Source organism: Saccopteryx leptura, chromosome 9, assembly GCF_036850995.1.
Source record: "Saccopteryx leptura isolate mSacLep1 chromosome 9, mSacLep1_pri_phased_curated, whole genome shotgun sequence".
In the NCBI taxonomy this organism is placed as follows: domain Eukaryota; kingdom Metazoa; phylum Chordata; class Mammalia; order Chiroptera; family Emballonuridae; genus Saccopteryx; species Saccopteryx leptura.
The window spans coordinates 36,529,157-36,548,623 of NC_089511.1; the positions used below are offsets into that span (position 1 = coordinate 36,529,157).

The window sequence follows — 19,467 nt, forward strand, 5'->3', positions numbered from 1 at the left end:
TTCATCTTAAATCTTAACAGTTACTAGAGCAAGTCACCTCAAGTTTTCTTCTCCATGAAGATTTTGGTTCCTCTTAGGCCTTATTCTTCCATATACATTTTAGAATCAGCTGAACAAGATCCAAAAAATCTCTGATGAGATTTTTACCTTAAAGTTTTTTATGAATTGGGGTTTCTTTTAGCAAGAGAGGGAGGGAGAGGAAGAGGGAGTGGAGAGAGAGAGAGACAGGAACATCGATCTGTTCCCACATGTGCCCTGACTGGGGATCAAACTGGCAACCTCTGCACTTCGGGACGATGCTCCAACCAACCAAACCATCCAGCCAGGGCTCTGATGAGATTTCAATCGAAATTCCATTGATCAATTTAAAGACATATTGAAAACATTGAAACTGCCAATTCAATAACTAACACATTCTCTCCCCTAGTGCTTCTTTTTATGTTCTAACAGTCACTTTCTATATTGAGGCTTATCCGATCTTAAGATTTTCAGGTACTTCTACTTCTCAATGTTTCACATTTAGTTATCTTTTATAGTTATGTGTTTTTATAGTGAGTTATCTATTGTTTCATTATATTTCTACCTGCTTAATACCTAATGCCTAATGATGTGATTAGAAATGCAATTGATTTTTTTAATGTTTATTTTATTGATTTTTAAAGAGAGGAAAGGACAGAGTGAGAGAGAGACAGAAACACTGATCTGTTCCTGTATGTACCCTACCAGGGATCGAAACTGCAACCTCTGTACCTCAAGCTGATGCTCGAACCAACCAAGGGTCTCTTATTTTACTAAGAATTTTTGGCCCTGGCCTGTGGGCTCAGCAGTAGACAGTCCAGCGTGTGCAAGTCCTTGTTTCAATTCCTGGTCAGGGCACATAGGAGCAGCATCTGCTTCTCCACCCCTTCCCCTTCTATCTCTCTCTTCTGCTCCAGCAGGATGGCACCATGGTCTCACCTCAGGCACTAAAACAGCTCGGTTGCCAACCAATGGAGCAGCGGCCCCTAAGGGCAAAGCATCATCCAGTTGGGAGCTTGTTGGGTGGATCCCAGTCAGGGGCGCATGAAGGAGTCTGTTTCTTTGCCTCCCACCTAACACTTAATTTAAAAAAATAGCCCTGGACGGTTGGCTCAGTGGTAGAGCGTCGGCCTAGCGTGCGGAGGACCCGGGTTCGATTCCCGGCCAGGGCACACAGGAGAAGCGCCCATTTGCTTCTCCACCCCTCCGCTGCGCCTTCCTCTCTGTCTCTCTCTTCCCCTCCCGCAGCCAAAGCTCCATTGGAGCAAAGATGGCCTGGGTGCTGGGGATGGCTCTGTGGCCTCTGCCTCAGGCGCTAGAGTGGCTCTGGTCGCAACATGGCGACGCCCAGGATGGGCAGAGCACCGCCCCCTGGTGGGCGTGCCGGGTGGATCCCAGTCAGGCGCATGCGGGAGTCTGTCTGACTGTCTCTCCCTGTTTCCAGCTTCAGAAAAATGCAAAAAAAAAAAAAAAAAAAAAAAATTTTTGTCATAAAAATGTATATGCTAAATTTTAACAGATGTCTTTTCTCTTTTAGAGAGAGAGGGAGGGAAGGGAAAGAAAGAAAGTGGTGGGAGAAGCAGGAAGCATTAGCTAGCTCATAGTAGTTGCTTCCTGTATGTGCCTTTACTAGGCAAGCCGGGGGTTTTAAATTGGCCTCAGTGTTCCAGGTTGATGCTTTATCCACTGCACCACCACAGGTCAGGCCCAGATGCCTTTTCTACATCTAGGAAGATTATATAGTTTCTATTTTTTTGTTTTTTTAGGTAAGAGGAGGGGAAATGAGGCAGACTCCCACATCCACCCAGCAACCCCATCTGGGGCTGATGCTGGAGTACCGAGCTATTTTTAGCACATTAGGTTGATGCCCTCCAAAGGAGCTATCCTCAGTGCCTGGGGCCATGCTCGAACCAATCGAGTCACTGGCTGAGGAAGGGGAAGAAGAAGAGAAGAGGGAGAGGGAGGAGGGCAGAAGCAGATGGTGGCTTCTCTTGTGTGCCCTGACTGGGAATCAAACCCAGGACGTCCACCACGGGGCCTATACTCGATCTATCCACTGTATCACCAGCCAGGGCCTCTTTAATTTTTTAATGAAGTGAATAACACAAGATGTCTCTAGTGTTGAACCATGCTTACATTACTGGAATAAATAGAATTTGGAAGTATAGATTTATATGCTAATATTCTGTATAGGGTTCTTGCATCTATATATATGAGAATGTCTTGTAATTTTCTTTTTATCCCATAATGACCTTAACTAGCTTTGCTACCAAAGACGTGACGGGCCCTGGCCGGCTGGCTCAGTGGTAGAGCATCAGCCTGGCATGCAGGAGTCCCGGGTTCGATTCCCGGCCAGGGCACACAGGAGAAGCGCCCATCAGCTTCTCCACCCCTCCCCCTCTCCTTCCTCTCTGTCTCTTCCCCTCCCGCAGCCAGGGCTCCACTGGAGCAGAGTTGGCCCAGGCGTGCTGAGGATGGCTCTGTGGCCTCTGCCTCAGGCGCTAGAATGGCTCTGGTTGCAACAGAGCAATGCCCCAGATGGGCAGAGCATCGCCCCCTGGTGGGCGTGCCGGGTGGATCCCAGTCAGGCGCATGTGGGGAGTCTGTCTGACTGCCTCCCCCTTTCCAACTTCAGAAAAATACAAAAGGCCCTGGCCGGTTGGCTCAGCGGTAGGTTGGCTCAGCGGTAGAGCGTCGGCCTGGCATGCGGGGGACCTGGGTTCGATTCCCGGCCAGGGCACATAGGAGAAGTGCCCATTTGCTTCTCCACCACCCCCCCTCCTTCCTCTCTGTCTCTCTCTTCCCCTCCCGCAGCCAAGGCTCCACTGGAGCAAAGATGGCCCGGGTGCTGGGGATGGCTCCTTGGCCGCTGCCCCAGGCGCTAGAGTGGCTCTGGTCACGGCGGAGCGACGCCCCGGAGGGGCAGAGCATCGCCCCCTGGTGGGCAGAGCTTCGCCTCTGGTGGGCGTGCCGGGTGGATCCCGGTCGGGCGCATGCAGGAGTCTGTCTGACTGTCTCTCCCCGTTTCCAGCTTCAGGGAAAAAAAAAAAAAAAAAAAAAAAAATGTGACAGCCCTATAACATGAACTAAGTATTCAATTAAAAAAGAATTTCTCTGGTAGTGTTTATCTAAGATTAGAAAGATACATTCCTTACAAATTTAGTGGAAATCACCTATAAATTCAGAGAGATTAGGTCATTTTCAGAAGAATTTAAACGATTAAATTTCCCTAAGGCATACATACTATTTGGGCTTTCTGGTTTTGTTTTGCTGTGACAGAGAGAGAGAGAGACAGAGATAGGGACAGACAGACAGAAACGGAGAGAGATAAGAAGCATCAATTCTTTGTTGCGACACCTCAGTTGTTCACTGATTGCTTTCTCATATGGGCCTTGACTGGGGGACAACAGCAGACACAGTGACCCCTTACTCAAGCCAGTAACCTTGGGCTCAAGCTGGTGAGCCTTACTCAAACCAGATGAGCTTGCACTCAAGATGGCAACCTCGGGGTTTTGAGCCTGGGTCCTCCGAGTCCCAGTCCAACACTCTATTCATTGCGCCACCATCTGGTCAGGCTTTGTTTTGTTTTTTAATTATTTTTTTTAGTGAGAAGAGAGAGAGAGGCAGAGATGGGGGAAGGAGCAGGAAGCATCAACTCCCATATGTGCACTGACCAGGCAAGCCCAGGGTTTCGAACCAGTGACCTCGGCATTCTAGGTTGACACTTTATCCACTGTGCCACCAAAGGTCAGGCTGGGCTTTCTATTTTTTGAGTCAGTTTTTTAAGTTTTTTAAATAAATTTATCCAGATCATTAAAAAAAATTTTTATTCATTTTAGAAAAAAAAGAGAGAGAGGGAGAGAGAGAGAGAGAGAGAAGAGAGACAGAGAGAGAAGGGGGGTAGGAGCAGGAAGCATCAACTCCCATATGTGCCTTGACCAGGCAAGCCCAGAGTTTCGAACCAGCGACCTCAGCATTTCCAGGTTGACGCTTTATCCACTGCGCCACCACAGGTCAGGCCAGATCATTAAAATTTTAAGTGTACTGACATGGTCTTCTCTTATTATTTCTATTCTGTGCTGAGATTACATTCCCCATTTAGTTATTTATTTCTCCTCTCCTTTTTATCATAGAACTTGCCAATTTATTATTTTTGTTCTTATCTCAATTATATCCTTTCTTCTAATTTTACTGAGTTTATTCTGAGGTTCTTTTCTAACACAAGTTGGATCCTTAGCCCATTAATGTTTACCTTTCTCCATGTAGGTAAGCCTATTAACTTTTCCCAACTACCACATTCAATGTACCCTACAAGATTCTCATGTAGTATATAGTATTTTTACTATTACAACAAATTTTTAACTTACATGTCTTTGTTAATGAGGTTTTTTTTAAATTTTTTAACGTATTGATTTTAGAAAGGGGGGGGAGGAAGGGAGGAGGGGGAGGGAGGGAGGGAGGGAGGGAGGGAGGGAGAGAGAGAGAGAGAGAGAGAGAGAGAGAAACATCGATTTGTTGTGCCACTCATCCATGCATTCATTGGCTGACTCCTGTATGTGCCCCAACCGCAGACGGAACCTGCAACCCTGGCCTATCAGGATAACACTTCAACGAAATGAGCCACTTGGCCAGGACTGAGAGTTATTTATAAGTATGTTTTTATATCTTCAAAATACATGTTTGTCTCCAATATCACAATAAGCTTCCTACATAGTTCACTACATACAACAGGCATGCACTTAATATTGGCTGAATTTAATTTAATCTAAGAACCATCACAAGAAAGCTATTAAAATGTTATTTCACCATATTTAAAATAACATTCACTGTAAGTGCAATCTCTCCAACACTTCAAATAAAAAACGACCATTTTCTACCATCAGTACTAAAAATATTCCCAGAAATAGATGTACTCTTACTTGAATAAATACTTTGCCCAAACGATGCAATGAATAGGCTCTGAAGGTGTGTTACGAATTGTACAGCCCGGAAAGGTTCTCTGAGTTGGTTTGGGATGGCATTCATAACACTCAGTCACACCCTACAAAGTCAGAATATGAGAAAAACATTTATCCCATGAGAGTGTTTCTCAATAAGAAAATATTATCATAAGCATTTCATTCATTCATCTCCATTCCAACTGGGTTGTCAAAATTTTAAAACATTGGTGACTCAAAAATCTTTACTTTACAGAGAAGGAACTATAATATAAAAACTAACTGAAGCAACCATAGTAATGGCTAAGTGACTCCACTTATAGTGGAGTCCAGTGAACTCCACTTACAATAAGCCAAGTAAAAATCACCGAACTTTAATATCAAATACAAATTTATCTTGATCATACCAAACAGAAAGAAAAACTATTAGACAAATAGCTTTCCAAACAACTTCTCTCTCAAAGTTGTGAAACTCAGTTACCATAGCCTTACCTAATACTCTCCAGAAAATTAAGTGAATTAAAAGTAATTATTAACTTCAAGAGTTATCTAGATACATGAAAAAATAACTAGGTATTATCAAAGTAAATATTCTTCATTTTGCTGACAGGGTTACCTTTTAAGTTACAGTGTAAGAAACCCTTCAAAGTCTACAGCACTGGACACAATTTTTCAAAACTATCAGATGAGTATTTTTCCTCTCAGATATTCTCAATCTCAGTCTTACTACTTACTAATATCTCAGGATCATGGCAATGAGAATTATCTTTCTAATAATAGCTAAAGAACCAAAATCTGCAAATACTGTTTTAATATAAATTACAGTAGATCCAGGGTTTCACCATGATACCATTTCTAAAGGCCTTCCAATACTTTCTCAGGGCAGTAATACGGCACACAGTTATTTCTCCTATCACAGTGGGGAAAAGAAAACGACTGCCTTGATCTATCAACAGATCCTGGGAGGCCTTCACCGATTTAATGAGCCGTCATACACTTTGATATTTACAAGTGTTTGTAGAATAATATAAATCAGCTCCCAAGAGTAAGTTTAATAGTTACAACAAAGAACCAGAATTTTCAAGATGGGTAAACTGCCAAACGAATAAAACCAGCAAATATCAAGTAGAATATAATTCCTTTTAGTTTCTAAATTTGAAAAACCATCATTCAAATGTATTTATGTTTAGGGTCTTGAAAATATTAAAAAAGAAAAGATGTGAACAGCAAATGAATCACAATGCTGAGATTTTATAAAATTGGGTTATGAGCACAGAAATATTTGTTCTATTATTCTCTAATTTTACCTCAACATTTGAAAAATTTTACAAATATACCAAAAATATGTTTCAACATATTCTTCAGATCTATATACCCAGAATCTTTATATAAAAAGTAACTTTTCAGAAACCTGGTCATATATATCAACTATAGAATGACATGTCTCGTGTGTACAAAGAATTTTAAAAGGCAAGTTAATTATGCTTACCTGTCTACAAATTTTAATGTACAAACAAGCTAAATGACTCAAAGAAGCACACAGATAAAAGATCTGTGCCTGTCCTCTTTTTGGGTACCTTTATGGTACCTTAAGTTTTAGAGAGGCACAAAATTCCTTATGTCTTGGATGTGTTTATCTTTTCTCCTCCTCCTTGAGGTCCCAAATAAGTATTCTGAAGTATATTTTTTAAAAAGTTCTTTACCTTTTTTATAGTAGTTACTTGCCCAAGATAACCAGCAGTTCCACTTTCAATAAGAGGGACGTCAGCTGCCAGACACATCCTATTAACATGGTTGCGAGCAGCTGAAAGAAAAATACTACTTAGCGGTACTTTATGGGCAAAAATTAATTACCTTTAATTAAGATGGCATTTATCCAATCTATTTCTTACCATTTCTATTTTACATGCAATCTTCTTACAGTTATTACCGGAGTAATACAACTTACAGACAATTAAGAAATATTCACTAGCAAAATTTTAACATAAGGAATTTACATAAAAAATTTACCCCAAGAAAAGCATCCCTGTATGTTATTTTTTAAATTCCAAAATGCCATCTTCTTTAAGCTCCACTAAAACAGTTGCAATGTGTTCTGAGATCTCAACTTGCTATTATTCTACTACAATTATATCAGGCAATACATGGAAGTTTAGGAGAATGTGGACCATCAATTTTCAACTATTAAGGCAGTTTAAAGCCAGGGGAAAGATGAATCCAGTTAAAAAGAGTCATTCTGGCCCTTTCTCATGGTACTTTGTATGTTTTTATTCTGGTATTTCTGGCCCAAAATTGTTACAAATTCATTTGACAGATGTACTTCTACATGTGGAAGTAATTTACAGGCAAGGAATATTAAGTATTTTCATCTCACATTCCAGACACAGATTTGTTAACAATAGCTGGCTATATAATATTAGATTATATGAAACATCACTGCTTACTGTGAAAAGTTTAAATGGTCTATAATGTACACATCTAATAGAATTCAGTCTGACATCTTATGGCGCCAGACAGACTTAAAAGAATTCAAGAGCCTGAGCTTCTATATTAACTTTGGCACCCTCCTGTCTCATTCTCAAAACAGTGGTTTTCAGCCCTGACTACACTTTACAATCATCTGGGAAACTGAAAAAATATGGCCCCACATTGGTATTTCTTAGATTTTCACATAAATGCAGTGAGTAATAGCATTTAAGCACTGGAATAACCTGAAACACCTATGCATATGTAGTCACCCTCTTTAGTATTTTAAGTTCCCTATAGTCACACCTTTTAGTAAAACAGCAGAACATATATGACAGCTATCCTACCTGTAATCAGTTTTAGTTAAAATTAGTCGTTTGCCATGATTTAAACCTGATCACACATCCCTTTTAGTTCTAACTAAAAATATTTCATAAGGAATAAATGAAATTATTTCCTAAGTAAGTATTTCATAAGGAAATACTTTAATTAACCCTAAATATGTAAACAGCCTTGTATTGGGGAAAGGAAAATACTTAGAAATTAAAAGTATTAGAATAATCTCATCTGTACATGGATGGATGGAACAGACTAACAGCTGAGAGAGAGCAGGAGGATTAGCGGACTGGATGAAAGAAGGTGAAGGGATTAACGAAAAAACACATATATAACACAGAGACACAGACAACAGTGTGACAGAGGGAAAAGGGCGTCGCAGGTAGGTGAACATGGCTCAGAGGACAGGGGTTTGGGGATGGAAAGAGACTTGGCTTGGACAGGGGTTTGGGGATGGAAAGAGACTTGGCTTGGGGCGATGGGCACACAATGCACTGTGTAGATGATGTTTTATTGAGTTGTACACTTGAAATTTATATGGTTTTGCAAGCCACTATCACCAAGATATGTTTCAATTTCTTAAAAAAAGAATAGAAAATAATCTCACCTCTGTTATCTAAAGCATTCATAACCAATATAAACTGTCGAAAAAATTCCACATTATAGTCGGGGCTACAAAGCAAAACAAAAAGAAAAAGGTCAATGAAACAACTGACCTTACACATGATCTTCACAGTATTAATACAGGATCCTAAAAAGCACATTCAAGTAATAATAATGCAAAAATAACATAATTAAGGATCTCTATCATTACATAGCTTTAACTTTTTCTACATACCATAAGTGAATTTTAAAGAAATTACTTCCCCTAATCCCTATGAGTGGCTACACATCCCTTTTGGCCAACTACCTAGGGCACAAGAGCAGGATCTCCAACTAGCAGAAAGATGGCATGACTTCACTAGTCCCTCCAGGCCTTCTCTGGGCAGCAAGTGCCTGAGAACATACAAAGAACACATTCCCAGGATCTGCCTGGCCACTGGCTTCACCTCACATGGTTAGGATCAGGCAGGGTTCAGGCCCCTAGAGTCCCTGCTTTTAGCAACACTGAGAATGCAACACAGGGTAAAGTGGTTATAGAGCTATAGGCAGGCTTGTAGAGCAAACATCCAGAGAATAAAAAAGCTGGAGACACAAATACCCTGAGAAAGTATAAGACTTCCTCTAATTCCAGATCTCAAATAAGAACTCATTATTTTTAATACCATTACTTGTGAGCTATATAACAATAGGTAAAAGATAATTGAAGTGCTGGGCCCAACATCTCCAAAATGGTATTTACTCTTTATCTTACTGAGATCAGAGCATATTTACATTCTGTCAAAACTAGTGCTCTATCACAACTCCCCAGGTTATATTACATAAGTCAAAGTCCTAAAAACATGAATTATCTTGGGAAGGAACCTTCTAAACTGAAAAAGACCACAGCTGAAATCAATCAGAATGAGGGAAACAATGTATTTAGAAAAACCTGAATCATCCCGCATAAGGATTTTTCATAGCTTAGAATATCTTTTTATTTAAAACAATATAAGATCCTTTATTAAGTTTCCAAGTAACTTATTTATTGGAAGTATTAAAATATATCACCTCTTATCTAAATCATTCAAATCATATATATAACCTGTTACAAGAACACCATTCAACTTATGTGGGCACAAACTACCACATTCTAATTATTTTAGAAAAATCACTTTAACCTTCTATGGGCCAAATTTTTTTCATGACTATAAAAAATTTATGTAACATGAAATCAACAAATATCAACCTATAAAAACAAATTAACAATGAATTCAGCAGCTTCAACAATTTTATTATAATGAACATGTTTTGTAACTTTGAAGTAACAACAGATTACGTTTGCACTTGTCTGTATAAAAGCGTAAGTATGGAATTCCATAAAATAGTTTGTGCTTGGTGCTAAACATAGAATACATTGCCTTTTGAACATTTAATTTTGGAACTCCTTTGCACCCTGGCTTTTTGCAGCATCCCTTCTTATCCAAAAAAATTGGCCAATGTGCTATTTCCTCTTTGTCACATGTTTTTCACTGGAAGTATTATTGCATTTGGTCCATCCTTTTCTTCTTCTCTTCTAACTGTTCATCTAAAGAAGTCGAGTCAGATTCTAATAAAGAATCTTTTAATCTACATTAATGCTTCTTATTCTTACTGCTTTTTTATTATTATATGCTTTTGTATTCATATTTTAGGCCTCTGATATATAAAACTAAAAAGCAAAAAAAAATGAGCATTATTGCAAATACACCAAACCCTACCATTATAGCTCATTGTGACTCGAAAGTTACAAAGCTTTATATGAAAATAACAAAATGTTGAAATGCAAACAAATAAGAGATTATTGATATATAAACCAAGAGCTATTATGTAGGCTTTTTCTTGTTTACCAAACATCTATAGAAGAAAAGAAAAAATAATGACAACTGCACAAGATGGTTCCTATGTCCTCTATCTGCAGACAACTTGCAAAAGTATTTACTTTGATAGAGTAGACAACTGCTACCAAAAATGTTACTGGTTACTAAGACATTATTTAACAAGATGTATACGCCACCTTGTGGTAAAACATTAAAAAAATTAATAAAATATTGATATATTAGTATGTGACTTGCAAGTTACACAGGTCCATAGAAGGTTAAAAATATTTGGCTACACCTGACCTGTAGTGGCAAAGTGGATCAAGCATTGACCTGGAATGCTGAGGTCGCCTGTTCAAAACCCTGGGCTTGCCGTGTCCAGGCACATATGGGAGTTGATGCTTCCCCCCTTCTCTCTCTCTCTCCTCTCTAAAATGAATAAATAAAACCTAAAAAATATATTTAGCTAATAAAAATACCTTATACTTTACAACTTTAATTAAAAATTCACAAGAAAAAATTTCGCAACATAATAATGAGTGCATACTTCATGATGCTGTCATGGTAGGCTATGATATTAGCTTTCGGGTAAAACTGCAGCACACTTTCTTTGGCAACCTGGAAAAACAAGCAACACTAAATCACTAACTTACTAAATTAGTACATTTCTATTTCTATTTGAAATATATTTATGGCAGACAACACTGTTATTTCACCTACTTACATAACCTTATTTGTATTAAAAACTAAAGAAATGTTAAAATGTTACAAGATTTCATTGAAATTAAGCTATATACACATATTTATAAAACAACAGGACTGCCCCACTCCTATATAATTCTGTAAGAATGACAAGCTTCAGCAAAAATATAAACTATACACACAAAAATATAAACTACACAAAAAATGTTCAATCATTCAACAAACATTTACTAAGTATCTTCTATGTAACAGGATCTGTATAAGGCACTCAGTGAGCAAAAGTAACATTAATCAAATAACCATCTAGATAAATTTAACTACAGTCTATGATAAATGATACACAGAAAAAAAGTAGAGATGGCTATGAGAGAATGATTTCGTTTAGTGTAAGAGGCTTAGGAAAGTACTCCTAGAGGAGGGAGCCAAATGGAGAAAAGCGTGGGATTTGCCAATAAGGCTAGGAAGCAAGCAAAGGGAAAAGATGTTTTAAGACCCTGAATAGGGGGAGGTAAGGATGGACAAATATAACGATCTGAGTTTTGGTGATGGGCACACAACGCAATCTACAGTTCAAATGCTATAGACATGTTTGCCTAAACTTATGTATTCTTATTGATCAACGTTACCCTGTTAAATTAAATTTCTAATTAAAAATAAATAAATAAATAGCCTGACCAGGCGGTGACGCAGTGGATAGAGCATCGGACTGGGATACGGAGGACCCAAGTTCGAGACCCCCAGGTTGCCAGCTTGAGCACGGGCTCATCTGATTTGAGCAAAAGCTCACCAGCGTGGACCCAAGGTCGCTGGCTCGAGCAAGGGGTTACTCGGTCTGCTGAAGGCCCGCGGTCAAGGCACGTATGAGAAAGCAATCAATGAACAACTAGGTGTCACAACGCACAACGAAAAACTAATGATTGATGCTTCTCATCTCTCCGTTCCTGTCTGTCCCTATTTCTCTGTTTCTGTAAAAAAAAAAAAAAAAAAAAAAGTAATAAAATAAATAAATAAATATATATATATATATATATATTAAAAAAGAGACCCCAAATCAAACTGGAACACTTGAGGAACTAAAAGAGACCGTCTCCTTTAAAAAGAGATAACAGCATTCCTGGCCAGGGCACACAGGAGAAGCGCCCATTTGCTTCTCCACCCCTCCGCCGCGCTTTCCTCTCTGTCTCTCTCTTCCCCTCCCGCAGCCAAGGCTCCATTGGAGCAAGGATGGCCCGGGCGCTGGGGATGGCTCTGTGGCCTCTGCCTCAGGCGCTAGAGTGGCTCTGGTCGCAACATGGCGACGCCCAGGATGGGCAGAGCATCGCCCCCCTGGTGGGCAGAGCGTCGCCCCCTGGTGGGGGCGTGCCGGGTGGATCCCGGTCGGGCGCATGCGGGAGTCTGTCTGACTGTCTCTCCCCGTTTCCAGCTTCAGAAAAATGAAAAAAAAAAAAAAAAAAAAAAAAAGAGATAACAGCATAAGCTACAGCTTCTCTTTTCCCAGATATAGGAGCTGCCAACCTCTCTAAGTCAGGGGTCAGGAACCTATGGCTCGCGAACCAGATGTGGCTTTTTTGATGGCTGCATCTGGCTCTCAGACAAATCTTTAATAAAAATAATAATAATGTTAAAAATATAAAACATTCTCATGTATTATAAAGTATTCATTTTCTACCGCTCATGTTCATGGCTGCAGGTGGCTAGAGCCAATCACAGCTATCCTCCGGGACAACATCAAATTTTTATTGGATAATGCGTAAGGTACACAGGTCATTGTATGGCTCTCACGGAATTTTAAAATATGTGGCATTCATGGATCTCAGCCAAAAAGGTTCCCAACCCCTTGCTCTAGGTAATGTAGGAAGAGAAGGTTGATATTAAGCAAACAATTAATATTTAAATAATAAAAGGACACCATTTACAGTATTTGGTAGAGCACTTCCATTTTCTCCGTAGACCAAGTAAGGAGGGCGTTTTTAGTCCTTTCATCCTTTTTATTCTTCACAATCCCTCAGCGAAAAAGAGATGGCTTCCCCATATTCTCCCTTCCTATTAGAGTCCAAACTAATATATCATAAATAGAAGATCCACCCATAAGGGTAGAAAAATGAATGAATAAATAGAAATGGTAAGAGAAATATACTTACCTGGGCCTTTGATCTTCCAACATGTTTCTTTTGGAACAAAAACTGCCTGTTGAGGTTGCTGACATCAATAGTGTCCAGATCAATCTACAAATGCATAAAACCCAGGTAAATCACAAATTTTCTGGTATGTTGGAGCAGTATCACTATTCTTAGCATCCATAACCTAGAACTTTTGATATTTGCTACGGAAGTGGAGAAAATGCTTTTTGACCAATACCCAAATTCTTGAACAGATAATAATTTAATGCATATTTTAAAAAATGGAAACCACAAGATTTAACTTCAGAGATAACTTCCTCAAAAAAAATTTCAGGAAGGATGCTTGCTGCTGTTTAAATCATCCTGGCAAATATGTTAAGAAATTCCTTACTGAAAATGCATAATTCATCTCTATCAATCTAATTAATTAGTCTTTTGAATCTACAATATTAGATTTAACCGTTTGGTTTTTTCTTAAATGATACTTCCCAAACAAATTTGTTGAATTTTTGCTCATTTTTTTAACTCAAGTCTTCACACAAACACAATTTCATTTACAATTATTTCCTGAGGGCTAAAAAGAAAAATTTCTACACAAGATTTGAAAAGTGTAATGGTTTAAGTCTTATCTAACTGCTGCTCAAAAGTAAATGTAGCCTGACCTGTGGTAGCGCAGTGGATAAAGTGTCAACCTGGAAGCTGAGGTCTCCGGTTCAAAACTCTGGGCTTACCCGGTCAAGGCACATATGGGAGTTAATGCTTCCTGCTCCTCCCTCCCCTTGTGTCTCCCTTCTGTCTCTCTCTCTTCTCTCAAATGAATAAATAAAATCTTTAAAAAAATTACTCTTTACAAAAAAAAAGTAAATGTAAGAAAACAATGACTTTTAAAGCCATTTTCATTCCGTTTCAATAAATTTATATGCAGAAATCAAATGTTTTAATTGTGCAACAGGTTAATGGTATGGTTATAATTCGTGAAAATCATCAAAACATATAACCACTTATTCTAAACAATTTATTTTTTCTCCTGACCAGGCGGTGGCGCAGTGGATAGAGCGTCAGACTGGGATGCAGAAGACCCAGGTTTGAGACCCCGAGGTTGCCAGCTTGAGCATCTGGTTTGAGCAAAAGCTCACCAGCTTGGACCCAAGGTCGAAGGCTCAAGCAAGGGGTTACTCGGGTTTGCTGAAGGCCCACAGTCAAGGCACATATGAGAAAGCAATCAATGAACAATAAGGTGTTCATTGATATACGAAAAACTAATGATTGATGCTTCTCATCTCCGTTCCTGTCTGTCTGTCTCTGACTCTCTGTCTCTGAAAAAAAATTTTTTTTCCCATTTGAGAAAGGGGGGTTGAGTAAAGGGGTGGAAGGAAAGTTCAGAGAAGCATCAATTCGTTCCACTTAGTTGTGTCCTCACTGATTGCTTTCTCTTATGCGTCCTGACCAGGGATCCAAACTGCAACCTTGGGACCCCAGGAGGACACTCTATCCACTGAGCAAACAGCCAGAGCCAACTATTCTTTTATTTGTATTTTCAACATTTACTACAAAAATTAAACCAAATTTTAAAAGGCTCAACATTTATCTTTCAGGTTCCCAAACTCACTATCTTGTCTATTACAAAATGGTTCTTTTAAGTAAGTATCAGTAGTTATCACGTAAAAGACGACCATATTTGGATTTATGGTACAGAATAAGTCAGCCACAACTACTTGCTTTTTTCATTCCATGTTTCCAATACATCTTAGAAACTTTAAACTCACATCCATTCCAGAAAACATCTCTAATACCTAACAAGTTTACTTTAAAAGCAATAACGATTTAAAACTAGTCACTGGAAACCAATGCAAAAGATCCTAACCAATGTCTTAGTAAAATAATGATAGTCACGCAGGTTGTACCCAGAACAGAAAACCAAGAGCCCAAGAGTCCTGCCACTTGCTTCATGACCCAAGTTAAATTACTAAGCCACTCTGTATCTCACTTTTCTTCCCATCTGTTAAAAACAAAATGTGATGAAGGTAAGAGCTTGCAACCATACGGCGGTGGGAAGATTAAATGAGTTAACGCGAGTAAACCCCTCAGAACCTCACCAGGCTCGGGACAAGCCCTCAGTTGGATATTATTACCGCCACCCTCTGCTCTCTGCATCGTTATTTCTGAATTAAGGGGGACCTCTGATTTAAAGTCACAACGTGCAACAGAAACTCAATCACTTCCTGCCTCCCATTAAAGCTACAGACTGCTCTAAAGCGAAAAGACAAGAAACCGCTTCTACACCCTAGAGACGTCACACATTGGCTGTCTGGGAAGCCAAGGCCGCCCCGCCGCGGGACGCCCGGAAGACCCGGGCCCGCGCGGCCTCCTCGGCGCGCCGAATAGGCCCAGCGAGCGGCGGGGTCCGGCCCGTCCACACCGAAGAGCTGCCTCTCTTCGGCCGGGACTCCGGGGCCTCTTGGCCTGCCGCCGCACTCCAACTCCGGTCCGACCCCCGACCCCACGGCCCGCCATTCAGCTCGCGCGCACGCCTGGCCCTCACCAGGTCGATGTTGGAGAACCCAGTGAGCACGAGGTTCTTGAGGAGCTCACAGCCAATGCCACCCGCGCCCACCACCAGCACCCGGCCCCCGGCCACAGCCTCAGCCAGCTCCCGGGGTAGCCCCCGCGATAGAGCCATGGCGGGAAGACCACGAGCCGCAACCGAGGCGGAGGCGGGAGAAATGAGCCACGACCGGAAGCAGGTGGGGGAAGGGTGGCCCGGCTTCCGTTCCTGCGCACTGCGGCGCGAGGCACCGCCGCCTGGGACCTGGGGAGTGGGCTTTCTTTCGCTGCCCAGGTTCTTCATACTCCGGGGATTGTCCTCCTGCCTGGTGGTGATCTTCACAGATGTCCACTGACCCGCTATCCAGTTTAAGAAGCCTGGGGTTTGAACTGCCAGCCAGGTTTTCTCACAGGTTAGAAAGCAGAGACCCCTATATGTAAAGAACTTTTACAAAATAAGAAGAAAACAACTGTTACCCACAAAAAAATATAGGCAGAAGATGTGAACAGGAACGCATAAATAAAATGCACAATACGACCAATAAGAATAATAAAATGTATTCAAAGAAATGCAAAATTGTGTTTAAAGTATTTTCATCTAGCCCTGGCCGGCTAGCTCACCGGTAGAGCATCGGCTGGCCTATGGAGGTCCCAGGTTCAATTCCTGGTCAGGGCACACAGGAGAAGCGCCCATCTGCTTCTCCACCCTTCCCCATCTCCTTTCTCTCTCACTCTCTCTTCCCCTCTGGCAGCCAAGGCTCCATTGGAGCTAAGTTGGCCCAGGTGCTGAGGATGGCTCCGTAGCCTCTGCCTCAGGTGCTAGAATGGCTCCGGCTGCAACGACCAAAACCCCAGATGAGCAGAGCATCGCCCCCTAGTGGGCGTGCCGGGTGGATCCCGGTCGGACGCATACGGCAGTCTGTCTCTCTGCCTCCCCACTTCTCACTTCAGAAAAATACAAAAAAAAAATTCATTTTCACCTGTTAAACTAGCAAAAAGTTGGGGGAAGTTACCAGGCTGGGTGAAAAACGTGAAGGGATTAAGAAGTACAAATTGATAGTTACAAAAGTGTCGTGAGGATGTAAAGTGCAGCATAGGGGTTACGGTTAAAACTATATTTGGTGCCTAGTTACTACTTATTGGAGGGTAGCACTTCATAAGGTATACAAATGTCTAATCACTATGTTGTACACCTGGAACTAATATAACATTGTATGTCAACTGTAATTGAAAAAAATATATATAAAAATACATATATTTATATATATAAAAATATATTTTTTTTGAAAAAAAAAATATATATATATATTTTTTTTTTTTTTCATTTTTCTGAAGCTGGAAACGGGGAGAGACAGTCAGACAGACTCCCGCATGCGCCCGACCGGGATCCACCCGGCACGCCCACCATGGGGCGACGCTCTGCCCACCAGGGGGCGATGCTCTGCCCATCCTGGGCGTCGCCAAATTGCGACCAGAGCCACTCTAGCGCCTGGGGCAGAGGCCACAGAGCCATCCCCAGCGCCCGGGCCATCTTTGCTCCAATGGAGCCTTGGCTGTGGGAGGGGAAGAGAGAGACAGAGAGGAAGGTGCGGCGGAGGGGTGGAGAAGCAAATGGGCGCTTCTCCTGTGTGCCCTGGCTGGGAATCGAACCCGGGTCCTCCGCACGCTAGGCCGACGCTCTACCGCTGAGCCAACCGGCCAGGGCTTGAAAAATATATTTTTTAAAAGCAGCAAAAAGGCCCTGGCAGGTTAGCTCAGTCAGTTAAGGGCATCATCCCAAAACAATAAACTTGCAGATTCAATCCCTGGTCAGGGAATACATGGGAAGCAACCAAAAATTGCATGACCGAGTGGGACAATAAATGCTTTCCTTTCCCCTCCCTTCTCTCCCTTCCTTTTTCTAACAATATTTTATTTGATTTGATTGATTGATATTAGGGGGGGCAGGGCAGGGAGGAGCAGAAAGCATCAGCTCATAGTAGTTGCATCTCCTATGTGCCTTGACTGGGCAAGCTCAGGGTTTTGAACTGGTGACGTGAGCGTTCCAGGTTGATACTTTATCCACTGTGCCACCACAGGCCAGGCTCTCTCTGTGGCTTTCTAAAAATCAATAAGTATTGAGTCCTGGCTAGATAACTTGGTTGACTGGAGCATGGAGGTTGCCAGTTCAATTCCCTAGTCAAGGCACATAAAGGAGCAGCTCAATGTTCCTGTCTCTCTCCCTGCCTCTCTCAAAACAACAACAACAAACAAAACAATATAAAAATATAAAACAGCATAAAAGTGTAACACTCTTGTCAAAGGTTAGGAAAACAAGAATGGCTAAAGAAAAGCTTTTCTAGAAGGTGGTGAAGATAAACTGAGACATAGAGGTTGACCAGGTGGTGGCACAGTGGATAGAGTGTTGACAGGGAAGCTGAGGACCCGGGTTCCAAACCCTGAGGACACCAGCTTGAGGGCTGGCTCTCACCAGCCTGAGCCCAGGTTGGCTGGCTTGAGCATGGGATCATAGACAAGGTTGCTGTCTTGGCTGGGGCCCTCCAGTCAGGGCACATGAGAAGCAATCAATGAACAACTAAGAGTGCTGCTACTATGCGTTGATACTTCTCATCTCCCTTCCTCTCTCTCACTAAAACAAGAAACAAAAAACAGATAAACTGAGGCATATTAAACTTTTTAAGAGTGTATTTGAGGCCCTGTATGCCAAGGTTGTGGGTCCAATTCTAGGTCAGAGCACATACAAGAACCAACCAATGTTCTGGCCTGTGGTGGTGCAGTGGATAGAACATGACCTGAAACACAGAGGTTGCCAGTTCAAAATTCTGGGCTTGCCCAGTCAAGGCACATATGACAAGCAATTAATGAAAACTAAAGTGAAGCCTGACCTGTGGTGGCACAGTGATCAAGTGTCGACCTGGAATGCTAAGGTCTGCAGTTCGAAACCCTGGGCTTGCCCGGTCAAGGCACATATAGGAGTTGATGCATCCTGCTCCTCCTCGCCTTCTCTCTTGCTCTCTCTCTCTCTCTCTCTCTCTCTCTCCTCTCTAAACTGAATAAAATTAAATTTAAAAAGAAAAATAAGCCTGACCTGTGGTGGCGCAGTGGATAAAGCGTCAACCTGGAAATGCTGAGGTCGTCGGTTCGAAACCCTGGGCTTGCCTGGTCAAGGCACATATGGAAGTTGATGCTTCCAGCCCCTCCCCCCTTCTCTCTCTCTGTCTCTCCTCGCTCTCTCTCTCTCTCCCTCCCCTCTCTAAAATGAATAAATAAAATTTTAAAAAATTAAAAAAAGAAAAAGAAAACTAAAGTGAAGCAACTATGAGTTGATACTTCTCATCCACACCCTGCTTCTCTCTGTAAAATCAATAAATAAAATCTTTCTTTAAAAAATCAACCAATGAATGCACAAGTGGAACAATGATGTTTCTCTTTCTCTCTCCCCTTTTCTCTCTCTAAAATCAATAAATGAAAAAAATTTTTAATTTGAGCAAAAATTCATTTAAATCAGGCAGCACCCCATCTACCAGATAGAAAGGAGCAGACTTTTGTAAGAAGAAGTGAGCAGGAACAGGAAAGTTATACTAGGCAAAAAAGTGGGTTGGTTATTGCAAAGTCACTTTCATACAGAGTAGTGGTTTTTAACCTTTTTTCACTTGGGGATCAGTGACCTAGCGAGCTGGAAATGGAAACATAGAATGAATCAAGGTTTATCTTACTGCACATGACAGTGAAACACAGGTACAAGCTGGTGCTTGATTTCTGAACTCCACATGTATGATGCATTGAAAACTATGTTAGTTTGTCCAAATGCCTTTTGTCTATTGCTCATGATCTGTAAACACTTTGCACAGTGCAAAAGATTGTTTGAACGAGCCTGTAATTTCCAAAGATATCTAAGAGAATCTC

At 41.2% G+C, this 19,467-nt stretch overlaps 1 protein-coding gene across 1 annotated transcript in view; it reads right to left on the reverse strand.

Annotated features, from left to right (window-relative positions):
• The window catches only part of UBA2 (ubiquitin like modifier activating enzyme 2), a 42,208-nt gene extending 26,443 nt beyond the window's left edge, over window positions 1-15,765 (reverse strand). Inside the window, exons 1-6 of the mRNA XM_066348581.1 lie at window positions 15,560-15,765; window positions 13,039-13,122; window positions 10,743-10,813; window positions 8,365-8,429; window positions 6,659-6,759; window positions 4,938-5,059 (exon numbers count right to left, since the gene is read on the reverse strand). Coding sequence (XP_066204678.1) covers window positions 4,938-5,059; window positions 6,659-6,759; window positions 8,365-8,429; window positions 10,743-10,813; window positions 13,039-13,122; window positions 15,560-15,697 — 581 coding nt within the window. The 5' untranslated portion in view covers window positions 15,698-15,765. The remainder of the gene's footprint in view (window positions 1-4,937; window positions 5,060-6,658; window positions 6,760-8,364; window positions 8,430-10,742; window positions 10,814-13,038; window positions 13,123-15,559) is intronic.
• Between the last annotated feature and the right edge of the window lie 3,702 nt (window positions 15,766-19,467).